Source organism: the organism of the source record quoted next, unplaced genomic scaffold (genome assembly GCF_019419815.1).
Source record: "Pyrus x bretschneideri cultivar Hongxiangsu unplaced genomic scaffold, Pyrus_bretschneideri_v1 Contig26, whole genome shotgun sequence".
In the NCBI taxonomy this organism is placed as follows: domain Eukaryota; kingdom Viridiplantae; phylum Streptophyta; class Magnoliopsida; order Rosales; family Rosaceae; genus Pyrus; species Pyrus x bretschneideri.
Genome location: NW_025999568.1, coordinates 2,724,677 through 2,748,543, shown reverse-complemented (window position 1 = coordinate 2,748,543; position 23,867 = coordinate 2,724,677). Strand labels below are relative to the sequence as shown.

At 38.6% G+C, this 23,867-nt stretch overlaps 2 protein-coding genes and 1 pseudogene across 2 annotated transcripts; 2 read left to right on the top strand and 1 right to left on the bottom strand.

Moving 5' to 3' along the window:
- The first annotated feature begins 5,218 nt into the window (after nt 1–5,218).
- LOC103929105 lies at nt 5,219–6,958 on the top strand (annotated as a pseudogene).
- A 19-nt stretch (nt 6,959–6,977) lies between these two features.
- Nucleotides 6,978–7,538, top strand: LOC125478703 (protein ROLLING AND ERECT LEAF 2-like). The gene is made up of 2 exons (XM_048587136.1): nt 6,978–7,031; nt 7,134–7,538. Exons 1-2 carry the CDS (start codon nt 6,978–6,980, stop codon nt 7,536–7,538), a joined length of 459 nt encoding a protein of 152 aa, XP_048443093.1.
- A 1,668-nt stretch (nt 7,539–9,206) lies between these two features.
- Nucleotides 9,207–12,724, bottom strand: LOC103929104 (ras-related protein RHN1). Its single transcript, XM_009338251.3, has 7 exons — nt 12,586–12,724; nt 11,739–11,816; nt 11,477–11,644; nt 11,138–11,186; nt 10,456–10,529; nt 10,204–10,297; nt 9,207–9,625 (listed from the first exon to the last, which is right to left on the bottom strand). Exons 1-7 carry the CDS (start codon nt 12,622–12,624, stop codon nt 9,525–9,527), a joined length of 603 nt encoding a protein of 200 aa, XP_009336526.2. The 5' UTR covers nt 12,625–12,724; the 3' UTR covers nt 9,207–9,524.
- Between the last annotated feature and the right edge of the window lie 11,143 nt (nt 12,725–23,867).

Here is a 23,867-nt window from a genome sequence, read left to right as displayed (position 1 = left end):
AAACAAAATTCATTTCCTCTAAGCCAATCACTAGTACACACAAAAGCCTCAACTATTTTAGGTGCTAAGGATGTCAAGTGTATAAACTTCACATAATTTATTATGGCATCAATCTCTTTATTTACTTTGCTTGGTAAAGGCTAACTGTATAAACCATAAATCATCAACCTCTATATCAGTACCTTTTAGGAGCTAAATTTCACAAACCCTAATCTAGAATTCAAACCCTAAATTAATTCCAAAATTTACCTGATTTGGGGGAGAATCGGTGCACAGTGCGTTGAAATCTGGATGAAGAAGTCGAGAGAGAGAGAGAGAGATCAGAGAGGTGAGCAGTGTCGGTGGCTGTGGCTTTGCCTCTGTATCATGAAGGAAGGCTCCTCCATAGTGATGGATAAGAAGTCGAGAAAGAGAGAGATCAGAGAGGTGATAGGTCAGTCGAGAGAGAAATGAGTCACTTATGTGAAGTGGGTGCGGCCGGATTTGAAGACGGAGAGAGAAATCGGCGAGAAAGGTGGTGAGGTAAGGTCTAGTCGAAAGACGGAGAGAGAGAGAGAGTGACTGAGTTCTGAGGGTTTGATTTGTATTAACGGTTGAGATTAAATTCCAACCAAATTCGACGGCTGTTACAATTCCAAATATATATTTAAAATTAAATAATATATATATTTTTATTTTAGTTCAGTTTGGGATTACCAAACGAATGAAAATGTGAGATTGATTACCATACTGAAATGTGGAAGGTCTTGTGAGAGACGAGTATAACATGACTCACAAACCTTTTCAATAAGATTTTGGAAACGAAGAAGATGCCAAATGAGTGGAGAAAAAGAACTTTGGTGCCTATCTACAAGAATAAGGGTGACATATAAAATTGCATGAACTATAGGGTATTAAGTTAATAAGTCTACAATGAAGCTTTAGGAGAGAGTAATTGAGCATAGACTGAGGCAAGAGACATGGATCTTAGACAATCAATTTGGGTTCATGCTAGGTTGCTCAACTATGGAGGCAATCTATCTCATACAAAGATTGATGGAACAATATAAATATATGCAAAAATATTTGCATATGATTTTCATAGATTTGGAAAAAGTGTATTCAATATGATATCCCTTAGTGTATGCTTTTCAAATATGATATAGTCCTGATAGATGAAACGCTGAAGGGAGTAAATATGAAGCTTAACCTTTGGTGGGAAGTGTTGGAATCTAAAGGTCATCGCCTACGTAGGTCAAAGACAAAGTATATAGAGTGCAACTTGAGTGGCTATGGGGTTCCAAATGAGATAGGGGTGAGGTTTGGAGAATTGGATGAAGATTTCAACCATAGAATATAAATTGGTGGATGAAGTGGAAGAGTGCATCAAGTGTGTTATGCGACCATTCTATGCCACTAAAGTTCAAGCAAAAATTTTATAGGACTGCAATAAGGCCAACAATGCTTTATGGCATGGAATGTTGGGCAGTCAAGCATCAACATGTGCAAAAATTGAGTGTGGCGGAGAAAATAATGCTTTGTTGGATTTGTCGGCACACAAGAAAAGACAGGATTAGATGAGAGAAAATTGATTAAGGTGGTTTGAACATATGAACTGAAGGTCTACAGATGCTCCAGTTAAAAATACGATTATGAGATAGTGGCTCAGGGTAAAAGGCGTAGAGGAACACTTGGAAAGAGACTTTAAGAAAAGATATGGTGTACTTGGAGCTAACGGAAGACATGGCATAACATCGATCGCAGTGACCTTCTGGAATTCATACAGTCGATCCCACTTATTGGGATAAAGCTTTGTCTGAATTTGTTTACATATTCAGAACGAGAGATGTGATGAATGAGAATGTTACTCAATTGTTCATGCATACAATAAACAAACCCTTCCTCGGCGATCATATACCTAGTGTTCGTAACGCCTTCACTGCTGCCCACTCTTCCTATGCCATTTACTTCAAGAACACCGGTGCCGCCTTAAGCGACTACGCCTAGGGCGAGGTGGTGGGCCCACACCCTCCCCATTTGCAGTTCTACAAGCCTAATTTAGCCTCCACCGCCACCGCTGCCGCCATTGGCGTCCCTGCCTCACCTCCTTTTGCGGATACTTTTCCTCTACTGCCTCCGCCACTCCCTAGCTTCTCCAACTCCCCTTTACAGCGCGCTGCCAGCATGCCCAAAATCAAACCCAACCCCGAGCCTTGACCTAAGTCCAAGCCCAATACCATCATTGAGGGGGACGAGGATGATGATGATGAGGTGATTGAGAATAGCGAAAGCTTGAGGTGTAGGACTGTTATGACCCAAATTATTACTGAGGTTTATGCTTTTTTACTGTGGGCACTTAGAACCGAAAATCGAAAACCGAAACTGAATCACGGACCAAATCGAACTGCACCGAACGGTTTGGTTTTGAAATGGTTTCGATTTTGAAAACGAACCATAACATAGAAAATGGTTTGGTTTCGGTTTTGGCTTTTGAAAACCACACTGAAACTGAACCGTACCGTAAATATTAATAAACATGTAATTAAATGTCCATATTAGATTTCATGTTTTAATTGGTTGTTTATTAGAATCCATACACTTAGTATGGACTCAACCACACTAGAATATCATCATTCATCACTTTCTTTCGTTCATTAACTTGAAGGACCTTTGTTATTTTATACCATCACACACCACACACACACATATATGTACAAGGGTGGACTAATCTTGTTATCAAGAGTCGAACAATGATCTAATGAAGTCCACTCATTTGAAGCATGATATCACATATTCTAGTATGAAACTTTCGCTCACGTTTAATGAATTCAAAGTTGTTCAACTTGTTTTATGTTATACCTTCTACGGGACACCCTTTTGTTGCACAAACATGTTTTAACATCACAACTGCATGCAACATGCTAATTTTTTACATAACAAATGTCTTTTTCCTATTGCTACTGGGAAATGCTTATTAATATGTTAAATTGCAAATTGTACATTTTTTCTTAAAAATCAAACTGAAACCCATTTGAAACCGCACCGAACCGAACCGCAAAAAAATTCGGTTTTGGTTAAAGAAGTGTCTTTTGAAGAAGAAGCTAATGTGTCTCACATTGAGATTAAGATTACTGAATACCATGGCTTAGATGAAAAATGTGATTTTAGTGGAAAATCTAATAATGATAGTGTTGAATCAGGTGACTGTGCTAGTCAGATTAGGGATGAGGGGTATCTTTTCTTTAAAAACTTGTGTAAGATGTCCATGAAATACTCATCAGATGAGCACTATGATGATCAAATTCTCTTGAGGGGTATAGTGTTGTCCTTGAGCTTTTGCAGGTGGTCATGGACGATAAAGGTCCAATTTGGTGCAAAAATGACATGTTTCTAAATGCTATCAAGGAATTCTTCTGCTTATCACTGTTAAAAATCAGTGCGTTTTCAGTGATGGCTATTTTCTAGCCATTATCAAGCAGTTCAAATAAAAATATCTTATTCGACCAATGTCCAAAAATAGAAAACGTGCGAGCACATGTTGTTCAAAGTCTCAATGGAGATTTGCCAGCTTCAACGGTTGGAAAGTTAGAAGTCGCAGTTCACAACTCGGTGTCTAGCTTGTCTTCACCAATTAGCAGAGATTTGAAGAGGCTCCAGGGTGGCGCAGTGGTACGATCTGTTCTGCAACTTCTATCAAGTGGATATTAGAGGGGTACATCTCGGGCAATCAATGGTTGTTTCTAACTGGAAGTGAAAGCCATTGTAGTCAGTTTTTCCCAGATTATTTTGAATGACAATTGGAGAAAGGTCACCTGGGAAAACGGCAGCATAGAACTAATTTTTATGGAAGGCTGTTTTCGAGAGAACAGTTGTGGTGAATTAGATAAGGTCCGGCAACCCTTAGCAGAAAATCAAAAGCAAAAGCAAGGTCCTGATCTTATTATGTACAGTTGTGGTAAGAAAAGTTGGGACATTTGGTTTGAAGATAATTGTTTCATGGTCAAGGAGATGGTATATTTGGCAAAGATAAAACAATATTTCCTAGACGATGCCAATTTATCTGATGCCTTGCCACTTAATCCAAGGAAGTCATTGATTGCACAAACCTCTTACTTTAAGGAAGTCATTTCCATGGTTGCCAACAATATAATAAGTTCCCTAAATCTAGAGATTGAGGTCAAGCTTCTTTGCTGGGGATAAGATACACCTGCTTCAATCTGATTTTTCTTATTGCATGGAATGCATTTCAAGGAGCGTGGGAAGTCTGGGACGAAAGAGGCACTACAATTTATGGCTGAAACTGAGCAGCAGTGTGGTACCGTGAATGCAGTGAGGCAGCACTTGTGGTTGTTTGAAGAATTTCCTCTAAAAGTTGTGCATGCTTATGTGGATTCCTTCAATTTCAGAGGTAGTGGTCATGCTGTGCTGATTGTTCAGGGACATCATTTTGCTTCCTACTTGGAAAAGGGAAGGACAGTGCTCAACCTACGATATTCAAGTAACAAATGTGTCGATTGGAGCTTATGATAAAACAGGGACCATAAATACAAACCAGACGGCAGTGGCAAAACTTTTAGCTTTGCATCCTAGGCCTATTGTACTACTGAAGTTTAGGGTGGATGGAATTATATACAATCCATTTGATGGTGAAATTCTTAACCGCCCATCTCCTTTTACTTACGCATTTCCAATTAAATCATGATCCCATCTTGATCAATTTCGTATTGATTAGGGCGAGCGCTCTAGTCCCCAGACGACTTTCTTCAACCGCCTTACATTACTCACTTCGTTCGCAACTTCCCTTTCCCTGTGCCCAGGGCGAGTTGAGTTTGAGTCTTCATCGATTGGGTGGCAGAGAAACAAGCCATTGGCTGCAAGTGGATTTACAAGCCAAAAAACATTTTTTTTTTTCTTCAAAAAGTCTCAATGGGTCGTTGTACCTTTTGATTATGGTAGTTCTCGAACAAGAGTTCTCCTTACTCATATTGCAAAGAAACGGTCTATGGACCTTCGTCTTCTCCATGGCGTTGTTGGATTTCTTCATTCGCGTACTTTCACTAGCTATAGAGTTATGCTCCTAGCATTACATAGACTTATGATTTGAGCCCACCTACAGAAGATCGATTGGCGGGAACCAAAGACGTTACCCAAAGGGCTAAAAATGGCTGATTCTTTCCCCAAAAAGTCACCAAAATTTCATAATTAGGATTCTCGCATGTCCAGGGTCCGATTAGATCAACCAACGACCAGTTTACGAACTTAATAAAGCTATGACCGTCACGGTCAACTTTCTTGTTCTTTAGGAACTCCCTCCTTTAGCGCGATTAAGATCATAATTTGTTGAACCGGCGGTTGCCAAAATCCCATTTAATTCAGGTTTTATATTCTGAAATTCCTTATCCCCACTGAGGAAGTAGCTAAAACAAAAAAGAAACTATCTAATTAGGGGGGCACCCCAAAGAATAATTGGAGAGGATCTTAAATGACTTTTGGGGGCTTTTTCGGCTTCTCTCATTTCCTCTTCTTCCATAGCTTTCTTGTGCTACTGTTGATTAAGGGAATTGAGAATTGGATCGTATCAAAGACTAGCAGGGGCAGCCGGGGCAAAAGAGGGGTTGTGGAGAACGATCACAATTTGGATGCTCCATCGCCAGTGTCATCTCCGGCACCGCTTGTTTCGATGGAGAGCTGGACGGTGCCGCCGCTGCCATAACATGGAAACAGGCTTATGACTTCTATTTCTCAGTGGAGAACATGTCGGCGTTGACGTTGGCCGATGCTGAAGAGATTGAGCGAAAGGTGTATGACGAAAGGCCGCCAACGAGAGTAGAAAGTATTGAAGAGGAGAAGGCGTTCGAAGAAAGTCCGAAGAGAGTGGAGAACGATGAAGAGGAGGATGTGGAAAGGAGTCCGAAAGTCGAGGAGGTTGTGGCGGTGCCTCCGCCTCCGGTGGTGAATCATAATATTTATGGAACTTGATGACCATTTTCTCAAGGCTTCGGAGAGTGCCCATGACGTTTCCAAGATGTTGGAGGCCACCCGGCTTCACTATCACTCCAATTTTGCTGATAATCGAGGTAATCTTATGATTCTGTTGTTGGGTTTGTTATGTTATGTTCGAGTACTTTTATGATGTTTTCAGATTGAAAAAGTGTAATTTTGATGTTTGCTAGCAATTACTGTGATTACAATTGCAGGGCACATTAATCACTCTCCTAGAGTGATGCGTGTTATCACATGGAATCGGTCTTTTAGAGGATTGCTGAATGTAGATGATAGCAAGGATGATTTCGACTCAGAAGAGCATGAAACTCACGGTACCGTCTTGGATAAAGTGTTGGCATGGGAGAAAAAACTATATGATGAAGTCAAGGTACTAAAAAAACTCCATTGTTTCTGTTTTTATTTTTCTTTCACTGTGATAGGAAATGGTGTAAGGAATTGCTACGTTACGTTTGCATTTACCATTTAATCCTTTTTGGCTTCCACTGATTTCAATATGCTGATTGAATGCTACATTGCTCGACACAACTTTGCGAATCTGTCATTGTTGTCATTTGGTTTGGCTGTATTGTGGTCCTTTGAACTGTAATGCTCTTCACTGATGTCAGTAGTCATTAATCGTGTACTGAATCTTATTTGGGATTAGTTTGTGGATAGACATGTGAGCTTATGAAATATGAGAACCAAAAGAAGGTTACCTTGCTGAACACGTTGAATAAACGAGGTACTAACTCTGAAGCATTAGAGAAAGCAAAAGTAGCTGTAAGTCATCTGCATTTTGTTTTGGTTTATTAACACTCAGGGTTTTATCTTGTTTTGGTTTATTAACACTTAGGGTCATTGCCCTGCCTAGACACATGGTGTCTTGGCAGTGATGGACTTCACCACCGAACTGACCTTTTGGGAGTTTAGATTTTTAGTGCTTGAACAGTTATATTGCTTCGTCTTCAAACATGGAATTTGAAACCACTTAAAAATAACTTACAGACTGTAGGATGGCTATTATGTGGGGAACAATGCGAGCTCACCATGAGACCCAATCGAAGATTGTGACAGCACTCAGGTTGTTGGACATCTCCCAATGTCCCAAGCATACAAGTGAGCACCACCATGAGTGCACAATACAGCTATTTGGTGTTGTGCAAGGATAGCATGGTGAGTTTGTGAAGCTTGTGAGTCAACAAAAGGAGTACATAAAGGCCTTCAACAATTGGTTAAAACTTAATCTCATCCCCATTGAGAGCAACTTGAAGGAGAAGGTTTCTTCCCCTCCAAGAATTCAACGACCCCCTATTCAGGGACTCCTCCTTGCTTGGCATGACCATCTAGAGAAACTTCCAGACGATGTTGCAAGAACTGCGATACATAACTTTGCTGCTGTAATTAATACTATTATGATTCTCCAAAAGGAAGAAATTAAAATGAAGGAGAAATGTGAAGACACTAGGAAAGAACTTTCCCGCAAGGCCAGACAATTCGAGGACTGGTACAATAAAAATATGCACAAGACCATTTCGGACGAAGGAGATACAGATAAGCCAGAAGGCCACACTTGAAGTGATGTGGTTGCGGAAAAGCAGTTTGTAGTGGAGACAGTGAAGAAGAGGTCATAAGAGGACGAGGAATCGTATGAACGGTTATGCCTTCAGGTGAGAGAGAAGTCGATCACAAGTCTTAAAACTCGCTTGCCAAAACTCTTTGGGGCGTTGTCGGATTTTGCCTAATGTTGTTCAGAGATGTACAGAAGCTTGAGGTCCAAATCACCCCATAATCCAAGTGAGAGCTCAGCAAGAGAATAGGTTTGTATCTATAATTTGCGCATTTATTTTTGTTTAAATGATTATTTTTCCTGCTTATATGTTTAATTGTTTCTATTAGTAACTTATAAGCTTGTACAATTTTCTTATGGGACAACGCCTTCAAAATCATATACATAAAGTTGTTTCAATATATATTGAGAATTGAGAAACAATTCCCTCTCGTTGCTTTCCTTTTGTTTTGGTATAGACTCTCTATTATGTACGTGTTGATGCAGTAAAGCATCAACACGTACATAAAATGAGTGTAGCGGAGATGAGAATGCTTCATTGGATGTGTGAGCACAAGAAAGGATAGGATTAGGAGTGAGGATATCCGAGCTAAAGTAGGAGTAGCCGAAATTGAAGGAAAGATGAGAGAAAATCGATTAGATGGTTTGATCATGTAAAACGAAGGCCTACTAACGCTTCGGTTAGAAGATGAGATTACGAGACAAACATTTAGGGCATTACGAGATAGACGTTCAGGGCCGAAGGGTTAGAGGAAGACCTAGGAAGACTTTGGAAGAGACTCTAATAAAAGACTTGGAGAACTTGAATTTAACGGAAGACGTGGCACATAACTGAGCTCAGTGGCATTCTAGGATTCATATAGCCGACCCCACTTAGTGGGAAAAGGCTTTGTTGTGTTGTTGTTGTTGTTGGATAGACTCTTTATTATGCAGGAAAGACTTATCTACACTATTTGGAATGTCACCGTAGAGCTTCGGACAATGATACAATGTCATGTATCTCAACTTGGTGTCCTTGTTCTACATGGCATTGCATCATTGGTTTAAGATGTTGTCACATCCGTGTCCATGTTCCATTCAAGTCGTTCTTGTACTATAATGTCTTCTAATTTGTCCGGTGTCAGTGTACCAGTATTAAATATGATAAGTTTTTTTACCCTCTAGATATCCTTTTTTCAGACTGATGGGAATTCTCTCCCCTCCCCTCCCCTTCTCTGACAATTTTTTTTCCTTTCTCTCTTAAGGGTTCAAACAGAAGGGAAAGAGAAGGGAGGGAAAATACCCTTTAATGTACCTATTTTGAGACATCGTCTAATCATTCCATTTAATATTGACAAGCATATTGTCACATGATCAATTGTCCATGTTTTATAAATGTACTTGTCATTAAAAGTCGAAATGGCAAGTAACTGCTGATGTGACATCATCTCAATAGGCGATACGACTCAAAATTTTCTATTTGGAAGGTAATCCTCAACTAAGTATCTTAACACCTTTTTAAAATAGGAAAACTAATGAAAAGGACTTGAAAACTTTGAGTTTTAATGATAAGGACAAAATAAAGGGTAAAGTGAATAGTACTAGGATTGATTTTCGTTAAAACTCTCTTTTAAAATGAGAACTGCCTTTTTAGGAAAAAAGATGCATAGATGGTTAGAAACCACACACAAGCTGATGGAAAAGAATGAGAACTGCCTTTACAGTTACAAATGAGCTGATCCATCCAACCAAAGTTTTATAATGTCTAGGGCACAACTTACACCCTACGCTTCATACGCTTTCGTTGAACATTGGTCACATACGAATACGATTGTCAAGGCAAACGTTGGTATTCTGCAGAACGTGTACGAATTTTATGTACAAATGTATTTTTCAATCAGTAACATGTTTGATTCCTGTGAGCAATTTGTTGAGACTCCGACTTGCCCTTTGAAGAAAACAATCTCCGAGGGAGCAACAAGAAAAATGGGATTTCTCAAAAAATGTTGTCAAGTTATCCCAAGCAGCAAAATACCTTTCTTCTTCTGTCTCGTGTTACGCTGTTTAGGTTCACTCCGGCAGGCCTTGGGGGGCAAGCTCTTGCTAATCTCTTTGCTGCATAGGTGCAAAGGAAAACAACTTTCTAAGCATTGTCCGAATGCAAGTTAGAATGCAAAAACTGTAACTAGGAGACCGTCAAGTAATTACGATTAATACAACCCTACAAAACTAGGTGATAATCTTGCTATCCTAGGCACTAATATAACCTCGGTTCTAAAAATCCCTGCCTAGCGCCACCTAGGCTCTAGGTGGCTAGCCACCGTCCCGATTAACCCTTAGGCATTTGAAAATTAAGAAAGGGCCCCTAGACCGGCTTAGGTGCCCGCCTAGCCTATCCAGACTAGGCACCCGCCTAGGTTGCGACTTTCAGACAAAAAAGAGATCACTTTCATTTTGCATTATGTTATAGTACTTTATAATCTATCTGTTATTCTACTTTGCAATTTATGTATCACAATGCAATTATGTATTTTTTAAGTATAAGCAAGCACTTATGCGATATATAATAAATTTACTTAAATCCACCTAGACGCTAGGTTCTAGTCCACCGTCTGACTAGCGCTTAACATCTTTTATAACGTTGAATATAACAGAAACATATCTTTCTTCCGGATAATAAATATAAATTTTACCTATTTCATGGAAAAGCTCGTTGATGTTCTGTGCGGTTTTGGCTGATGTTTCCAAGAAAAACATCCCATTCTCTTGAGCAAATTGCTCCCCTTCCTGCAACCCAATTACAAGAAAAATCAAACAGTCACCTATCATCTGTTTACAACTTTCAATCGAACAAACAGCGAAACATTTAATGTGCATTCCTAAGACATTCATGCAGATGGGAAGCGAAAGGGAAAGGGAAATTGTGGTGAAGCTGTTGGAAATACCTCACTCTCGACCTCCCTTTTCGCCTCCAAGTCGCACTTATTTCCAACCAATGCCATCACCAAGTTTAAATTCCCTGAAAAATGTAATAAATAATACATCATCTCTCAATAACAGCCGGAGATCATTCCAAAATAGCACACAATGCTGATAACGAATCATTTTCCAAGTGCAACAAAATATTCATCCGAAAACAGACGTACTACTTTAACATATAACATAGGAAACACAGAGATGTATGCAATACAAGAGCTAGACCAGGTTGTTTCAAATTGTACTAGCCAGCCTAAGAAAAGCAATTAAAATTTTGACAGCAGAGGGCACGCGAAAGAGATGTATTGGGGCCTGCCGCAGATAATACAAACAACACAATTGTAGACCATGAAAGGTGACAAACTGCCCGAAAGATTCAGATGAGAATAGGAGGTATATGCAAACTATCGGAACACTTCTAGTATACGAAGTAATTTACATCACATATCTGATGAAATATTTGCAAAATACGCACAAGTTTTTTTCTTTAACAAAAGTGTATTAGGAAGATTATATAGTTATGATTACCATAAGACAAGATGAGGTAAATCATTTTTAGTAATTCGACTATTCGGTCTTCAAGATTGGAAACAGAGTTTAGGAATGGAAAAACACGATAAGAGCACTAGTGTTCAATCTTCATGTCCTTACCTTGCCTCTGCAATTCTTGAACCCATTTTTTGGCTCGAGTAAATGTATCCTGGGGACAATGCAAAATAGTAATCAGAGAACCATAGATAACTGAAATATATTATAACTCAGTGTTTAACTGAATATTGTGCCAACGTAGATATATTGGATTTAAAGTCACAAACTAAGCTGAAGTATCTGCAGGCAGAGAGAGAGATAGAGAAGAGCTGCACGCATTCAGTGCTCTAAAATGTGCCCTCGCATTGATTATTTATTACTGAGTTACTGAGTACATGGTATAAGTTGATATTATATTTCAAATGCAACTTTTGTTATAAGTGAAAAGTGATTCATAGGTACCGCGCTTGAGATGTCGTACGCGACTACTGCTGCTGCTGCACCACGATAGTACATAGGAGCCAAGCTATGGTATCGTTCTTGTCCTGCGGTGTCCCATATGTCAAACTTCACAGTGGCTTCGCTTAAAGACAGTATCTGAGTGAAAAAAGCTGCTCCAATGGTTGGTTCCTGCATCAAGACATGCACCAAGGTCCTCAATTGTTCAACACATAAATTGGGAAAAGGAAAGGATATCTTGAAAGTACAAGAGGCCAACAAATACCTGGTTATCGAAAAACTGGCCCTTGACAAATCTTAACACCAAACTGGTTTTCCCAGTTCCCATGTCCCCCAGAAGCACCTGAAAAAAAAAAGACCATTTATGAAATTTAGAAATAACCCGTGTCTTTGTGAGACGATTCAACTAATATTGCTTATGCACTACATAATAAACACAACTACAAATAATAACTAACATTTTCCCACTTCGGTCGGTACCAAAAATGTGATTACAATATCCAATCTAATCGACCAAATTACCATAGAAAAATGAAGATGAAAGATCAGATCCTAAAACTAAAAGGCGGTCTAGAGTAACAAAATGGCACACTTAGAAATGCTGTTTTGTTAGAAATCCCGCTACAGCCAACACAGCTAATGTTTAACTAGTAACTGAAGCATTGCAAACATTCGAACATTCGAACAAGGAAGCTTTCTAATTTTTATGGGAGGCCTCCACAGTTTCATTGAATCAGCTAGGAAATCGAAGCCGTAGAATACAGAATACCTTATATCCAATAGCTTCATTTGGATGGTCACAGAAGGTACATCAAACTTATGTGGGGTTGAAAATGTCGAGTATGCAGTTGGGAAAAAGTATATATCTCTACAATTTACATCAAATTTTGTATTCTGGTTAATATATAAAATTTAGATTCTTAAGCTAAGCAATTGCTATTAGAACCCTTGCAGATTCTCATAAAATCTCTCCACAGATTAGCCTTTTTCATATCAACAAATAATGATAGATTGTAGCTGAAGGGAACAGAGGGAATTAAAAAATAATCAAATTAGAAAGAAATATAGCAAGTAAAGAATTGGAAATAAGAGAAAGGGTAAGACATACCCACCAGTTTGGCTTGTATGATCTTGTTGCCAGGCCTGGCCATTGGAGCACTACTTTGATCAAAATTGTACAAGGTTTTGAGAGAGAGAGAGAGAGAGAGAAATAGAAGTTGCAATACAAGTGACAAGAATTTTTTGTGTGGATTTTGCTAGAAAATGAAAGTGAATAGATGGAGAAACTAGAAAGTAGACTGGTTGTTGTATTGACTGGTAGTTTAGTTGCACTTTGCACTTCTCCATTCTCAAATATCAATGAAGGAGAACAAGCATCCCTTCTTGTTGACCGAAAAAAAAAAGGAAAAGAAAAAGAAAAAGAAAGGAAGCATTCCTTGTGGGTCTATATCTTCAAAAGGGCCCCTATTAGTTTATCCGAGTCCGTCGAATTCAGGAGTCTCTTGGCGTTGTTATACTCAAAATTGATATGCTGGGTTGTTCATGTTATATGAGTCCGTTTTATCGATCGAAACCATAGACTCTCACAAAACAAAATTAATGTTACATAAAACAGGTAGCAAAATTTCTACATTTTTAGACACGTAAATGATTGAAATAACTATATATGTTTACTATTGGATTCGAATAGTATTCGGATTATATCTTATAAATACATTTTCATAAGAATTCTATTTTGGTGAAATTATGTTTAGGATTTGTATGAGATTTAGGGATGTTTGATTATCATTTCGTTTTCAAGATTAATAAAAAACATGAGTAGGTGTTACCTTTTTATTGGATACATTTATTGATAGTTGACAGGTCCAGCAAGCAACGCCTCATCCGGCAAGTGTATCATCACTTAAATCATACTAGTAGAAAAAGGTTGGAGGAAAAATCTGTTCGAAATTCTATATGACTTACACAATGTCGTCTGCCAACTTTTTAACATTTGACACACGCAACGACTTTGCAGTCGATGGGAAAAAAATCTCAATAACAACATTATCAGTTTCACCACATCAAGAGACAACAAGCTTTGAATGCCAACCGGAAGAAGATGATGGAGTAGCACATGACTATTTTATGTTTTGAGCTTAACATTTGTATTTATATATTATTTACAAGAATGTTTTTGAGGCCCCTCCAAAGTTAGGGCTCTAGGCGGACGCCTACATGAACTACCATCAAGGCCAGCCCTACGTGCACCAGCCTTTTCATAATTTGTTTTCCACATGGTATCACAATTGATGCGCATTTGGTGATCATTGATCAAATGTCTGACCATGTGAGATCTTCTATTTTTTTTCCCTACGAAAAAACAAAATTGTTCAAAATAAAACATAAATTATACCAAAAATTAGCATAACCACCCCTAAAAGTAAAAAAAAAAAATCCCAACTAACCTAGTATAATAATCAACTTTTATTTTAATTATGCAATTAAACTTTGCAACAAAAAACAACCGTAAAGGTCATACAAATTGAGTATTACCTATCTGGGATCCTTCTCCCTCACATAATCGGTGCATTGTAGGATGCCTAGTCACTGGAGAAACAACAAGAGCAACAGCGAAATCAGATGAAATTCCCAAAAGTGGCATCTACAAAATTGTAATTTGACACACCCCGACCGAAATCAAGACGTGCTAACCGTCACGCGAGGGTGACTTAGCCATGTGCGAAGTGCGGAAATGATAATGATATACAGAAATGTGAATAACTAAGAACCAAGCTAACTAATTTACACTAAGCAAATATAAGTGCAAATCCCGATATTAAAGTGTGATTACACAATAATCAGAGCATAGGTAGCCAAAGTGCAGTCCAGCAGGACAGGTACTAATTATACAATACCAGAGGTGGTCCTATATTAGTGATAATCTGTCAGAACCACCGTTAATTCCTCGTAAGTCACCAACAAGCACTCTTACCTAAAACCTAGAGGGATTGAGGGGTTGAGAGAGTATCACAACCTATACTTGGACCTCGATTCAAAAGATAAACTATAAGGGCATCACGGTTCATTTTTTGGACACTAATTGGGCATTGCATAAGAGGATCCAAAACTTTGTCCAAGTTACTTCTCACAAGGGCGATGACATTGGAAGTTGTCTAGAGGTTTGCTTGAATTATTGGGGCATAGACAAGGTGTTTAGCATTACCGTTGACAATGCTAGTGCAAATGACACTGATGTTGCATACATGAAAAGAAGACTCAAGTCAAATGGTACTTTTTTACTCGACGAGGCTCACTTGCACATGAGGTGCGCTTGTCACATCCTCAATTTGATAGTTAAGGATGGAATGGTGAAGCTTAGTTGTGAGATTGATGCCATAAGAAATTGTGTGAAGTTTGTACACTCATCCTCGGCAAGGTTAAAGTCATTTAGGGAATATTGTGTCGATAGTTAAGGATGGAATGGTGAAGCTTAGTTGTGAGATTGATGCCATAAGAAATTGTGTGAAGTTTGTACACTCATCCTCGGCAAGGTTAAAGTCATTTAGGGAATATTGTGTCTTGTTGAGACTTGATAGAATGTCAAGTATCCCTTTTGATGTTGTCACAATATGGAATGCCACCTATGAAATGCTTAATAGTACTTACAAGTTTAAAGAAGTGTTCTCTAAGATGGCCTTTGAGTGTGACTCTTCTATTGCTTACTTTAAAGATGAGGTCTCAAAAGAGGTTGATGGGGTGACAACGAAGGCCAAGCGGGTGGGTCCTCCGGAGGTGGATGATTGGGAGAGGTTGGTGAGTTTTGCTTACTTTCTCAAAAAGTTTTATGATTCCACCTTGACATTGAGTGCAACCCTTACTCCAACGTCACACTTAATACTTAGCACGGTGATTGCTTTGCAAATGAAGATAGAAGAACAAATTTAAAACACCTCTAATGCCACTTTGCAAACTGTGGCGACCTTAATGAAGCTCAAGTTTGACAAATGTTGGTGTGATATTGAAAAGATGAACCCTATTCTCTTTGTAGCCCAAGCACTCTACCCGAGTTACAAATTTGAAATGTTGGAGACAAATCTAGAAAAGCTCAGCTATGGATGGGACAAAATAAGGGAGGAGAAAGCAAGGGTTAAAAGCTATGTAACCAAGTTGTATAATGCATATAAGGAGGGAGTGGTTCTTAGTACTAATAGTAGTGCTACTTCAAAAGTGGAGCAAAGATCAAGTGTTGTACTAGATGATGCGGGGGGGGGGGGGGGGTAGATATTGATGTTGCTAAAAGGATGATGGGGGGAGGATGTATTGGCCCTTCCTATTAGCATCGTTGCTAGTGAGAATGCTTTTAGTCTTGGTGGGCGAGTTGTTGATCCTTTTAGAGCTTCCTTAACACCTAAAACAGTTGAGGCTTTAGTGTGTACTAGTGATTGGCTTAGAGGAAATGAATTTTGTTTCTACAAGGAGCTTACACTCGACGAATTCAATTTCTACAAGGAACTTAAATGTTTAGAAAAAAAGTAAGTAAATAATTTAATTTCCTCTTTTATTTTCTTAGTATTTGTTATCTATTTCTATAATTCAATCTAAATGATTTGTTGTTTCTTATCTTTGGCATGGCTAATTTGGGAGGTGAGGAGAGTACAACACAAGGAAATGAAATGCCACCTCCACCTCCTTGACCACCTCAAGTTGAAGTTCAACAACGTCAAAATCAATCACTACCTCCACGAGCACCCATTTTAAGGGGAAGGGCTCAACCATCAACATCAAGGGAAGAGTACCAACAAGTAGGGACCAACCACAACCATCAACAAGATCAAGGGGCCAAATAGGCCCACAATCTTCATAAACTTTAAGCTTTTCTTTTTGTTTTTGGTTTGTAACTTAATTTATTTTGAAACTTTGGCTTGTAACTAATTTTTTTGCTTTTGAGTTTGTTACTTAATTTATTTTTGTTGCATGCATGTGTAGTAGAATATATTTTCTACTATTTAAAGAACAATTCATAATTTCATATTTCAATTAGGGCTATAAATCTATGATTGCACAGATTGGTATGTATGAAGTTAAAGGCTTAAAATAGATTGCATTTGTGGCTCAAAATAGATTGCACAAACGCACATATGACATATTTATATGTATGACAAATTGGTATTAACGAAATTGGGCTAACAATTTCAATATAAAAGGCTAAATTTTAGCCCAAAATCAAAATTTAATCCCGATTTGTCCCGAAATCTCGAAACTATTTCGGGATTCCTGAAAATTTGGTTTGGGATCGGTCTTGAAATTGGGATTCCAGAACCAGCCCTAAAAATAAGCTCTCCATATGTATTTAACCGTGTTCTTTGTAGCTAGAACATTTCCATTCTCTCCTTAATGCGCCTTTACTTGGTTCAGTCTCTGTTCTTTATTTCCCTTGCTCTAGCCAGTTTATAGATATTCAACTCTCCTTCCTTGATATCCAACAAATTGACGATTCATCAAAATGATGAAATTTTTGTCGACTTATTCAATGCATATGAATTGTTAAATGACCTCCATATTGAAGAAATATTTTATATAGATGATCTTGACATTAGTGTGTTGAAATGATGATACATTGTATTTAAGGCTTAAAGCCGATTTGGTAGCAGCTTTGTTTTTAATTTTAATTCACTTTTAAATGAACAATAAAGAGAAAATACAATAGAGAAAAGTGGGCCAAGCAAAGGTTGGGGAAGAGTGATGGAAAGGAAGTGGGAAGGGTACACAAATGAAAACTAGAAGCTAGAACCTAAAAACAATTTTTTGTAGGTTTTCATTTCTAGTTTTTGTTTCGTACATTCTCCTTTATTTCTCAGTTCATCCTCCCTTATTTCCACATTCTTCAACAAAAATTCACTATATCCCGAAACTAAAACTAAATTGTTATCAAATGTAAGTGTTTAATGAACATGCAAATGGAATGAATGTTGAATTATCTCAATTTTTATGTCAAGTTGATGCTACCTCTGATGTCTTCCTAGAGACAAGTATTCCAAAGCATGGTTACTTGTTAACTTCAATTGTTTTGTATCCTATTTGTATTTCTCACATTGTTTTAGTTACCATATCTCTTCAATGGATGATGCCGGTATTTCCTTTTCGGTCAAGTGAAAGAGTTGAACAGTAGTTTGTAACTATGTCATGGTTCTTGATGTATGGAATAAAATTATCCTTCAACATTGATCTTTAAACTTTGGCCCAATTGGATCTTTAGTAGCTAAATTAATTCTTCTGTGTATTAGTCCTTGAAATTGTCCCAACATAAAGCAACGGTCCTTGTAGGTAACCAGCTCTTTAAAGCCTTTTATTTTGGACAAGTTCGCTCCACGCCACATTGCGACAAGTTCAAGGATGCACAGTAGCAAATTTTTAATTCGCGGACCGATGCCCTAATTTCTATGAATAAAAATAAGAGGTGAAAACTGTCCATTTAGCCCTCAACTTAACCTTTGATCATTGTATTGATGGACATTACATCAAGAAGGTTTACATTAATACTGTTTTGTTATAATCCTTGATTTTTCAAAGTTTGACGTCATTTCCTCTATGATACTCTCTTACATACTGAGGAATGTATCTCATGTCAGTGCATTTTCCCACAAAACAAGGCATATAATCACATTCACCATCCTTTGAAAACCCAAACTAACTTTAAGGCAAAAGGATGAAAAACTAAATGATAAAATAAACCCCCCAATCATGATACCAATGCATCTTGATACATGAACATTGCTTACCCCCTCTAACCATAGAAAGCCTTGGAAATGCAAATAATGATTTGCAACAATGTTGAGATCATCAAGACTGAAGTTGTAGCGCTTTTCCAACTCTAAGTATAACACTTGATGTAGAAAAAACCAAAGCCCAGTTATAGTTAAATGATAGACTTTAAGAATTATGAAACAGACAAGGAATTATTAAAAAAAAAAAAAAACCCAATATAAGAATGTAGTTACCGTTCAATTTGACACCTATTATTTTCATAATCAAAGCCCACTCTATATAACAATTGCTTCAAGTCTTAAACTTTTTGGTATATTAAAGGCATACAGGATTTCTATTTTAAAAATAAAAAAAGGCAAACACAAAAGACTTAGAACCCTACCCACAATTTGAGGTATATATAAGCTCTAAAAATTCATGAACACGCATTGACTTAAATCTGAAACGAATGTTAACGAATCATTGACTAACATATACAATATAATCAGTTATCCTTAACATAGATATTATTAATGTACCTGCACCAACACCAAGTTCTAAATAAACAGTTCTATGGAGTTCAGATGATGTAAACATCTTATGCAACAAAAAATCAGACAACACAAGTTCTGCCCTCCACACTTGAAGGTCGGTATGAACACATTGCAACTATACAAAACTTAAAACTAGTATAAAAACCAACAATAGCAACAATAACAAAATTTACCTGCAAACTGACACTTGAATTAGATACTTTTGCACATTTTGGATGAATTTGTAGAGCAAATAAAACAAAATGAAAAGATCTAGAGTGGCATTTACTCGATAAGAATTACTAGTTTTGGTTAAGCAGTAAATTCAAAACCACCTCAAGTAAATTCAAAACAAATCAACCACTACAAGTGAAACCTTACTGTTGCGTCTCATAAGAACAAGATCACTATCCTCATCCAAGCTAATCAATTGATTTGTGGAAGCAGGTTCAAAATTTACTAGTAATCTATTTTATGTGCTAATTTTTTTATTTTTTTGGGTAAAATTTTATTTATTTTAACTTTGTGAGAAAAACTATAATTTTTTTTTTCTTGGCTGAGCGAACAAAATTTAGTGTTGGGCTAATGCAAAGGAATCTTGAAAGTTTAGAAATAAGTGAAGGTATAATAGGGAGAAGAAATTCATTATGATTTCCTTAATAACCCAAAATTCAATTCCCACCAAATTGTAGGGTATCCAATTGCTTCCCCACATGTTGTTCCTTCTGAAAATGGTGAAGATTTTTACAATCCCAACATAGGCGTTTATGCTTGTTAATTTGTGTAGCCTATTTCTGTGCTGCTAAATATCCTATCTGGATTGTTTCTCTACTCAGTTTATTACTGGGGTTAGGCTTTGCAGTATGAGAAATGGATCATGAAAAGGAAGTGCTGGATGGACTGTGCATCACATTGGAGGATAACCTCGATCTTGAGGAAAGATTTGAAAGCAACATCTACCTTGTCGGCAAGCTCACTGCTAACAATGAACCTTCACAAATCGTGGTAAAGGAAGTCCTAAAATCGGCTTGGACCAAGATGGGAGTTGTGAGGATTTCCAAAGCTAAAAATAACATATATGCATTCACGGTAGGATAAGAAGCCGTGGCCAAAAAGCTCCTGGAAGGAAATTCCTGGTTCATCGGGGACCATACGTTTTCTGTGAAACTATGCCTTTCTTCCCATTCGCTTTATGATAGATATATAAGCGGATAAAGTAATCTACTGGGTACAAGCGCATAGGATCCCGAGAACGTTTTGCACAGTAAAGAACATGAGAAGTTTAGGGTCGAAAATCGGTGTTGTCTTAGAGCTGGAGGACCCTTTGGTAATTGGATTTAGGGGTTTTCTATGAATGAAGGTGGATTTTGATACTTCCAGGCCTTTGATGACCTTCTTTTCTGTGCCATGCTCAAAATTAGTTCCTACACGATTTGGCTTCGTTATGAAGGCTTCGATCTTTTGTTACAGGTACGGCCGCCTTGGCCATTCTAGTGGCTGCACGTGCCCTGCACCACCACTTCCATCTGGAGACAGCCGTTTAAAAAACTTACGTTCCCTTTGTCCCCCGAGAATGAGCTCATTTTTTTTTTCGATGCCATGACCGACAGTAAAATCTGGTGTCACCGAACCCCGTTGGCATTGAGAGTGGGAATAGGGAGTCGGATGTTTCTATGGCCTACCGAAGGAAGAAATAGACTTACCGGCAAATAATTTTTTGGCTCGCTAGAAAGCAAAAGACCAAACGACAATTTCCAAAGATTGACCCTTTTGTCTCCCCAGACATTTTTGCACCTGACACCTCTACACCTACCACCTCTAGGCTTACGACAAATGTGACCCCTCATAACACAGCTGTCGATTCAAATGAGGTTGTTGACCAACACCTGTTTTCTTGTTATAAGTTGTTGCCAGACTATGGGCACATATGGCACCCCAATAGCTTCAGGACTCAATTTTTGAATGGAACACTCACCATCGCTATAAATGGGCTTTCGTTGGATAATGATTGGTGTGATCCCAATAAGGTCCCCCATTGGGCCTTCAAAAATGCAAATGAGTTTCTCCAGGATAGAGTAAGGGCCAGCTCAACAAAGTTTTCGGTAATGGACTGCTATCATCCAGGTACTAATATCCTTGACATGGATGAAGCCCCCCTAAGTCAGGCATCTATCTTGGTTGACCAATCCAATGGCCACAAACAAAATGACTTGGTCTCTCCTTCCTACAAAAAGGCCAAACTCGCAATTAACCCAAAAAGTGGGTGTCTCTTACATCTTACTAATATGAAAAGCAAAGGCACAAGACATAAAGGGCGAGAGGATTATGCAGGCTACATTGCTCATTTAAACTCGAGTAATATGGCATATGAGGACCAACTGATCACTAAGGACCCTATTACGCCCTCTATGAGGATCTCCAAGATAGAGGGATACGAAACTCACGGGCAAAATAAGTGGTACAAAAAATCTCGGCGGTGGCTGACAAGGCTCAGCCGCGTCGCTAAACATGAAAATCCTACTTTGGAACTGTCGCGGGCTTAGGAACCCTCGACAAGTTCATGCGCTGTAAAATCTAATCAGGCAGCAAATTCCCGTTTTGGTTTATCTCTGTGAAACCAAATCCTCAGTCTCTTCAGTTTTCTTTGAAAGTCATGCTGGGCTTCAACACAGTTTTTAGTGTAAGTTCTCAAGGAAGTTCTGGAAGACTCTGTCTTTTTTGGAATAATGAGTTGAACCTTCGAATCTTATCATCTTTTGAAGGATTTATCGATGCGGAGATGGGGGGCATTGGGGATCCCTTTCATTGGAAGTTCACGAGATTCTACAGGCATCCAAATACGGCAAATAGATCCCAATCCTGGAATTTTCTCCATGACTTAGCTTCACGCTACTCACTTCCGTGGGTGGTGATGAGTGATTTCAATGAGCTAATGCACATTCATGAGAAAGAAGGGGGTCCCCTTCCATCCCATAAATCAGATTCTTATATTCAAGTCTACTCTGAATGATTGTGGTATTTTTTATTTGGGTTTTGATGGCAATCAACATACCTGGGTCATAACTCACTCGGGTGGAATCAAGGAGTGGTTAGACCGGGTTCAAGCATCTATTACCTGGAAAAATCTTTTTGGAAATGCCAGGGTCACTCATTTAGATTCTAACACTTCAGATCATGTGCCTATTATTCTCTATGTTGATGGCGAGCCAGGGTCATCATGCGTTTCACTTTGAGGAGTACTGGGCTAACCACGATGAATGTGAGAATGTCATTAAGGAAGCTTGGGATTGTCCAATGATGGGGGTCCCAATGTAGCAAGTGGTTCATAAGATTAAGACCATAACGGTTGCTCTTCTTAAGTGACAACAAGTTGTTGTTAAAGGGAGACGTAATGACATCACAAGTGTGAGATCTAAATTGGGTTTCATCCTTGCCCAATCATTATCTAAAAAGTCCATTGCCGAAAGAGCAAATCTGTTGGATGATCTTGATAGGTTGCCGGGACAGGAAGAGACCTTTTGGCGCAAGATATCATGCATACTCTAGATGAGACAAGGAGATAGAAACACACAGTTCTTCCACCAACGAGCTAATTTTAAGAAGTAAAAAAACCGAATAAAGGGCCTAAATGATTCAAATAGGACTTGGGTATCAGATGATCACGGCATGGAGGAGGTAATTCTGAATTCTTTTAGGGACATGTTCACTGCCTCCCCCTAACCTGGGGGGGAGTGGTCCTTGCATCGGTGGGTTCTAGGATTTCCGACGACATGAACATAAAACTTGACGCTTCAATTTCTGCAGATAAGGTTAAGGCAGCCCTTTTTCCAAATGCACCTCTTCAAAACACCGGGGCCCGATGGAATGCCTCTTTTTTTTCCAGAAGTTTTGGGGGATCGTAGGGGCCAATGTCACCAGGGCCATCATTAACATTTTCCAATCTGGGAAGTTGCTAAAACATATGAACTACACTCATGTCTCTCTGATACCAAAAGTTAAAGCTCCTAAAGGATCTTTTCCATTTTAGACCAATAAGTCTCTGCAATGTGATTTTCAAAATCACCTCTAAGGTTATGGCCAATCGGTTGAAACAGATTCTCACCCAGATCATATCCCCCACCCAGACAGCTTTTGTCCCGGGCCACCACATCTCGGATAATAAACTTCTTGCGGCAGAGATTGCCACCTAGTTGTCCAAGCACCAAAGAGGAAAGAATGGCTTTTTATCCCTCAAGCTTGATATAAGTAAGCCTTATGATCGCATCGAATGACGATACCTTAAGAGTGTTCTTACCACCATGGGATTCTCGTAGAAATGGGTGAACTTGGTGATGCAGTTTATCTCTACGGTCTTCTACTTTTTTTTGTGAATGGTCAACCAATGGGTTACATCCACCCTACCTGAGGGCTTAGGCAAGGAGACCCCTTATCTCCCTATCTTTTTCTTCTCTGCACTGAGGGCCTATCAAGCCTCATTGCCAAATGGGAACGAGAAAGGAAACTCCAAAAGATCTTTATCTGAGCCAATGCTCCGACCATAAATCACCTATTATTTGCTGATAATAGCCTACTCTTTTGTTGTGTAATCGAAGTTGAATGCCACAATATTTCGGAACTCCTCCTCACTTATGAATTGGCTTCAGGACAACAAGTGAACCTTGCTAAAAGTGAAGTATGTTTTAGCAAAAAATGTTTAAAAGGGATATACAATCAAAACTTGCCAACACTCAAGAGGTACAAAGAGTAAAGAGACATGAATGTTATCTGAGAATACCTACTTTGGTAGGAAGGAATAAAAGTGCTTGCTTTGCCTATATCAAGGAACGACTCTGGAGGCGCCTACAAAGTTGGAAGGGGAAACTTGTAAGTACGGCAAGGAATGAGCTTCATGTCAAGGCCGTGGCCCAAGCCCTTCCTACATACATGATGAATTGCTTTTTTTTACCAAAATACTTATGTGACAATTTGAACTGGTTGGTAGCCTCTTTTTGGTGGAATGATTGTGAAGGTGGGAAATGGATCCATTGGTACTCTTGGGATAAAATGTGCCTTCCCAAATCTGAAGGGGGATTGGGCTTTAGGAACCTTTATGCCTTCAATCTCGGCTTACTTGCTAAACAGGGATAAAGGCTTAT

Coding starts and splice junctions, on each gene's coding strand:
- LOC125478703 (XM_048587136.1), top strand. CDS start 6,978: ATGGCTATTATGTGGGGAACAATGCGAGCTCACCATGAGACCCAATCG. Junction 7,032..7,133: donor ATGAGACCCAATCGAAGATT/GTGACAGCACTC, acceptor GTGCAAGGATAG/CATGGTGAGTTTGTGAAGCT.
- LOC103929104 (XM_009338251.3), bottom strand. CDS start 12,624: ATGGCCAGGCCTGGCAACAAGATCATACAAGCCAAACTG. Junction 11,817..12,585: donor AGATCATACAAGCCAAACTG/GTGGGTATGTCT, acceptor TTTTTTTTTCAG/GTGCTTCTGGGGGACATGGG. Junction 10,298..10,455: donor AAAGGGAGGTCGAGAGTGAG/GTATTTCCAACA, acceptor ATTGGGTTGCAG/GAAGGGGAGCAATTTGCTCA.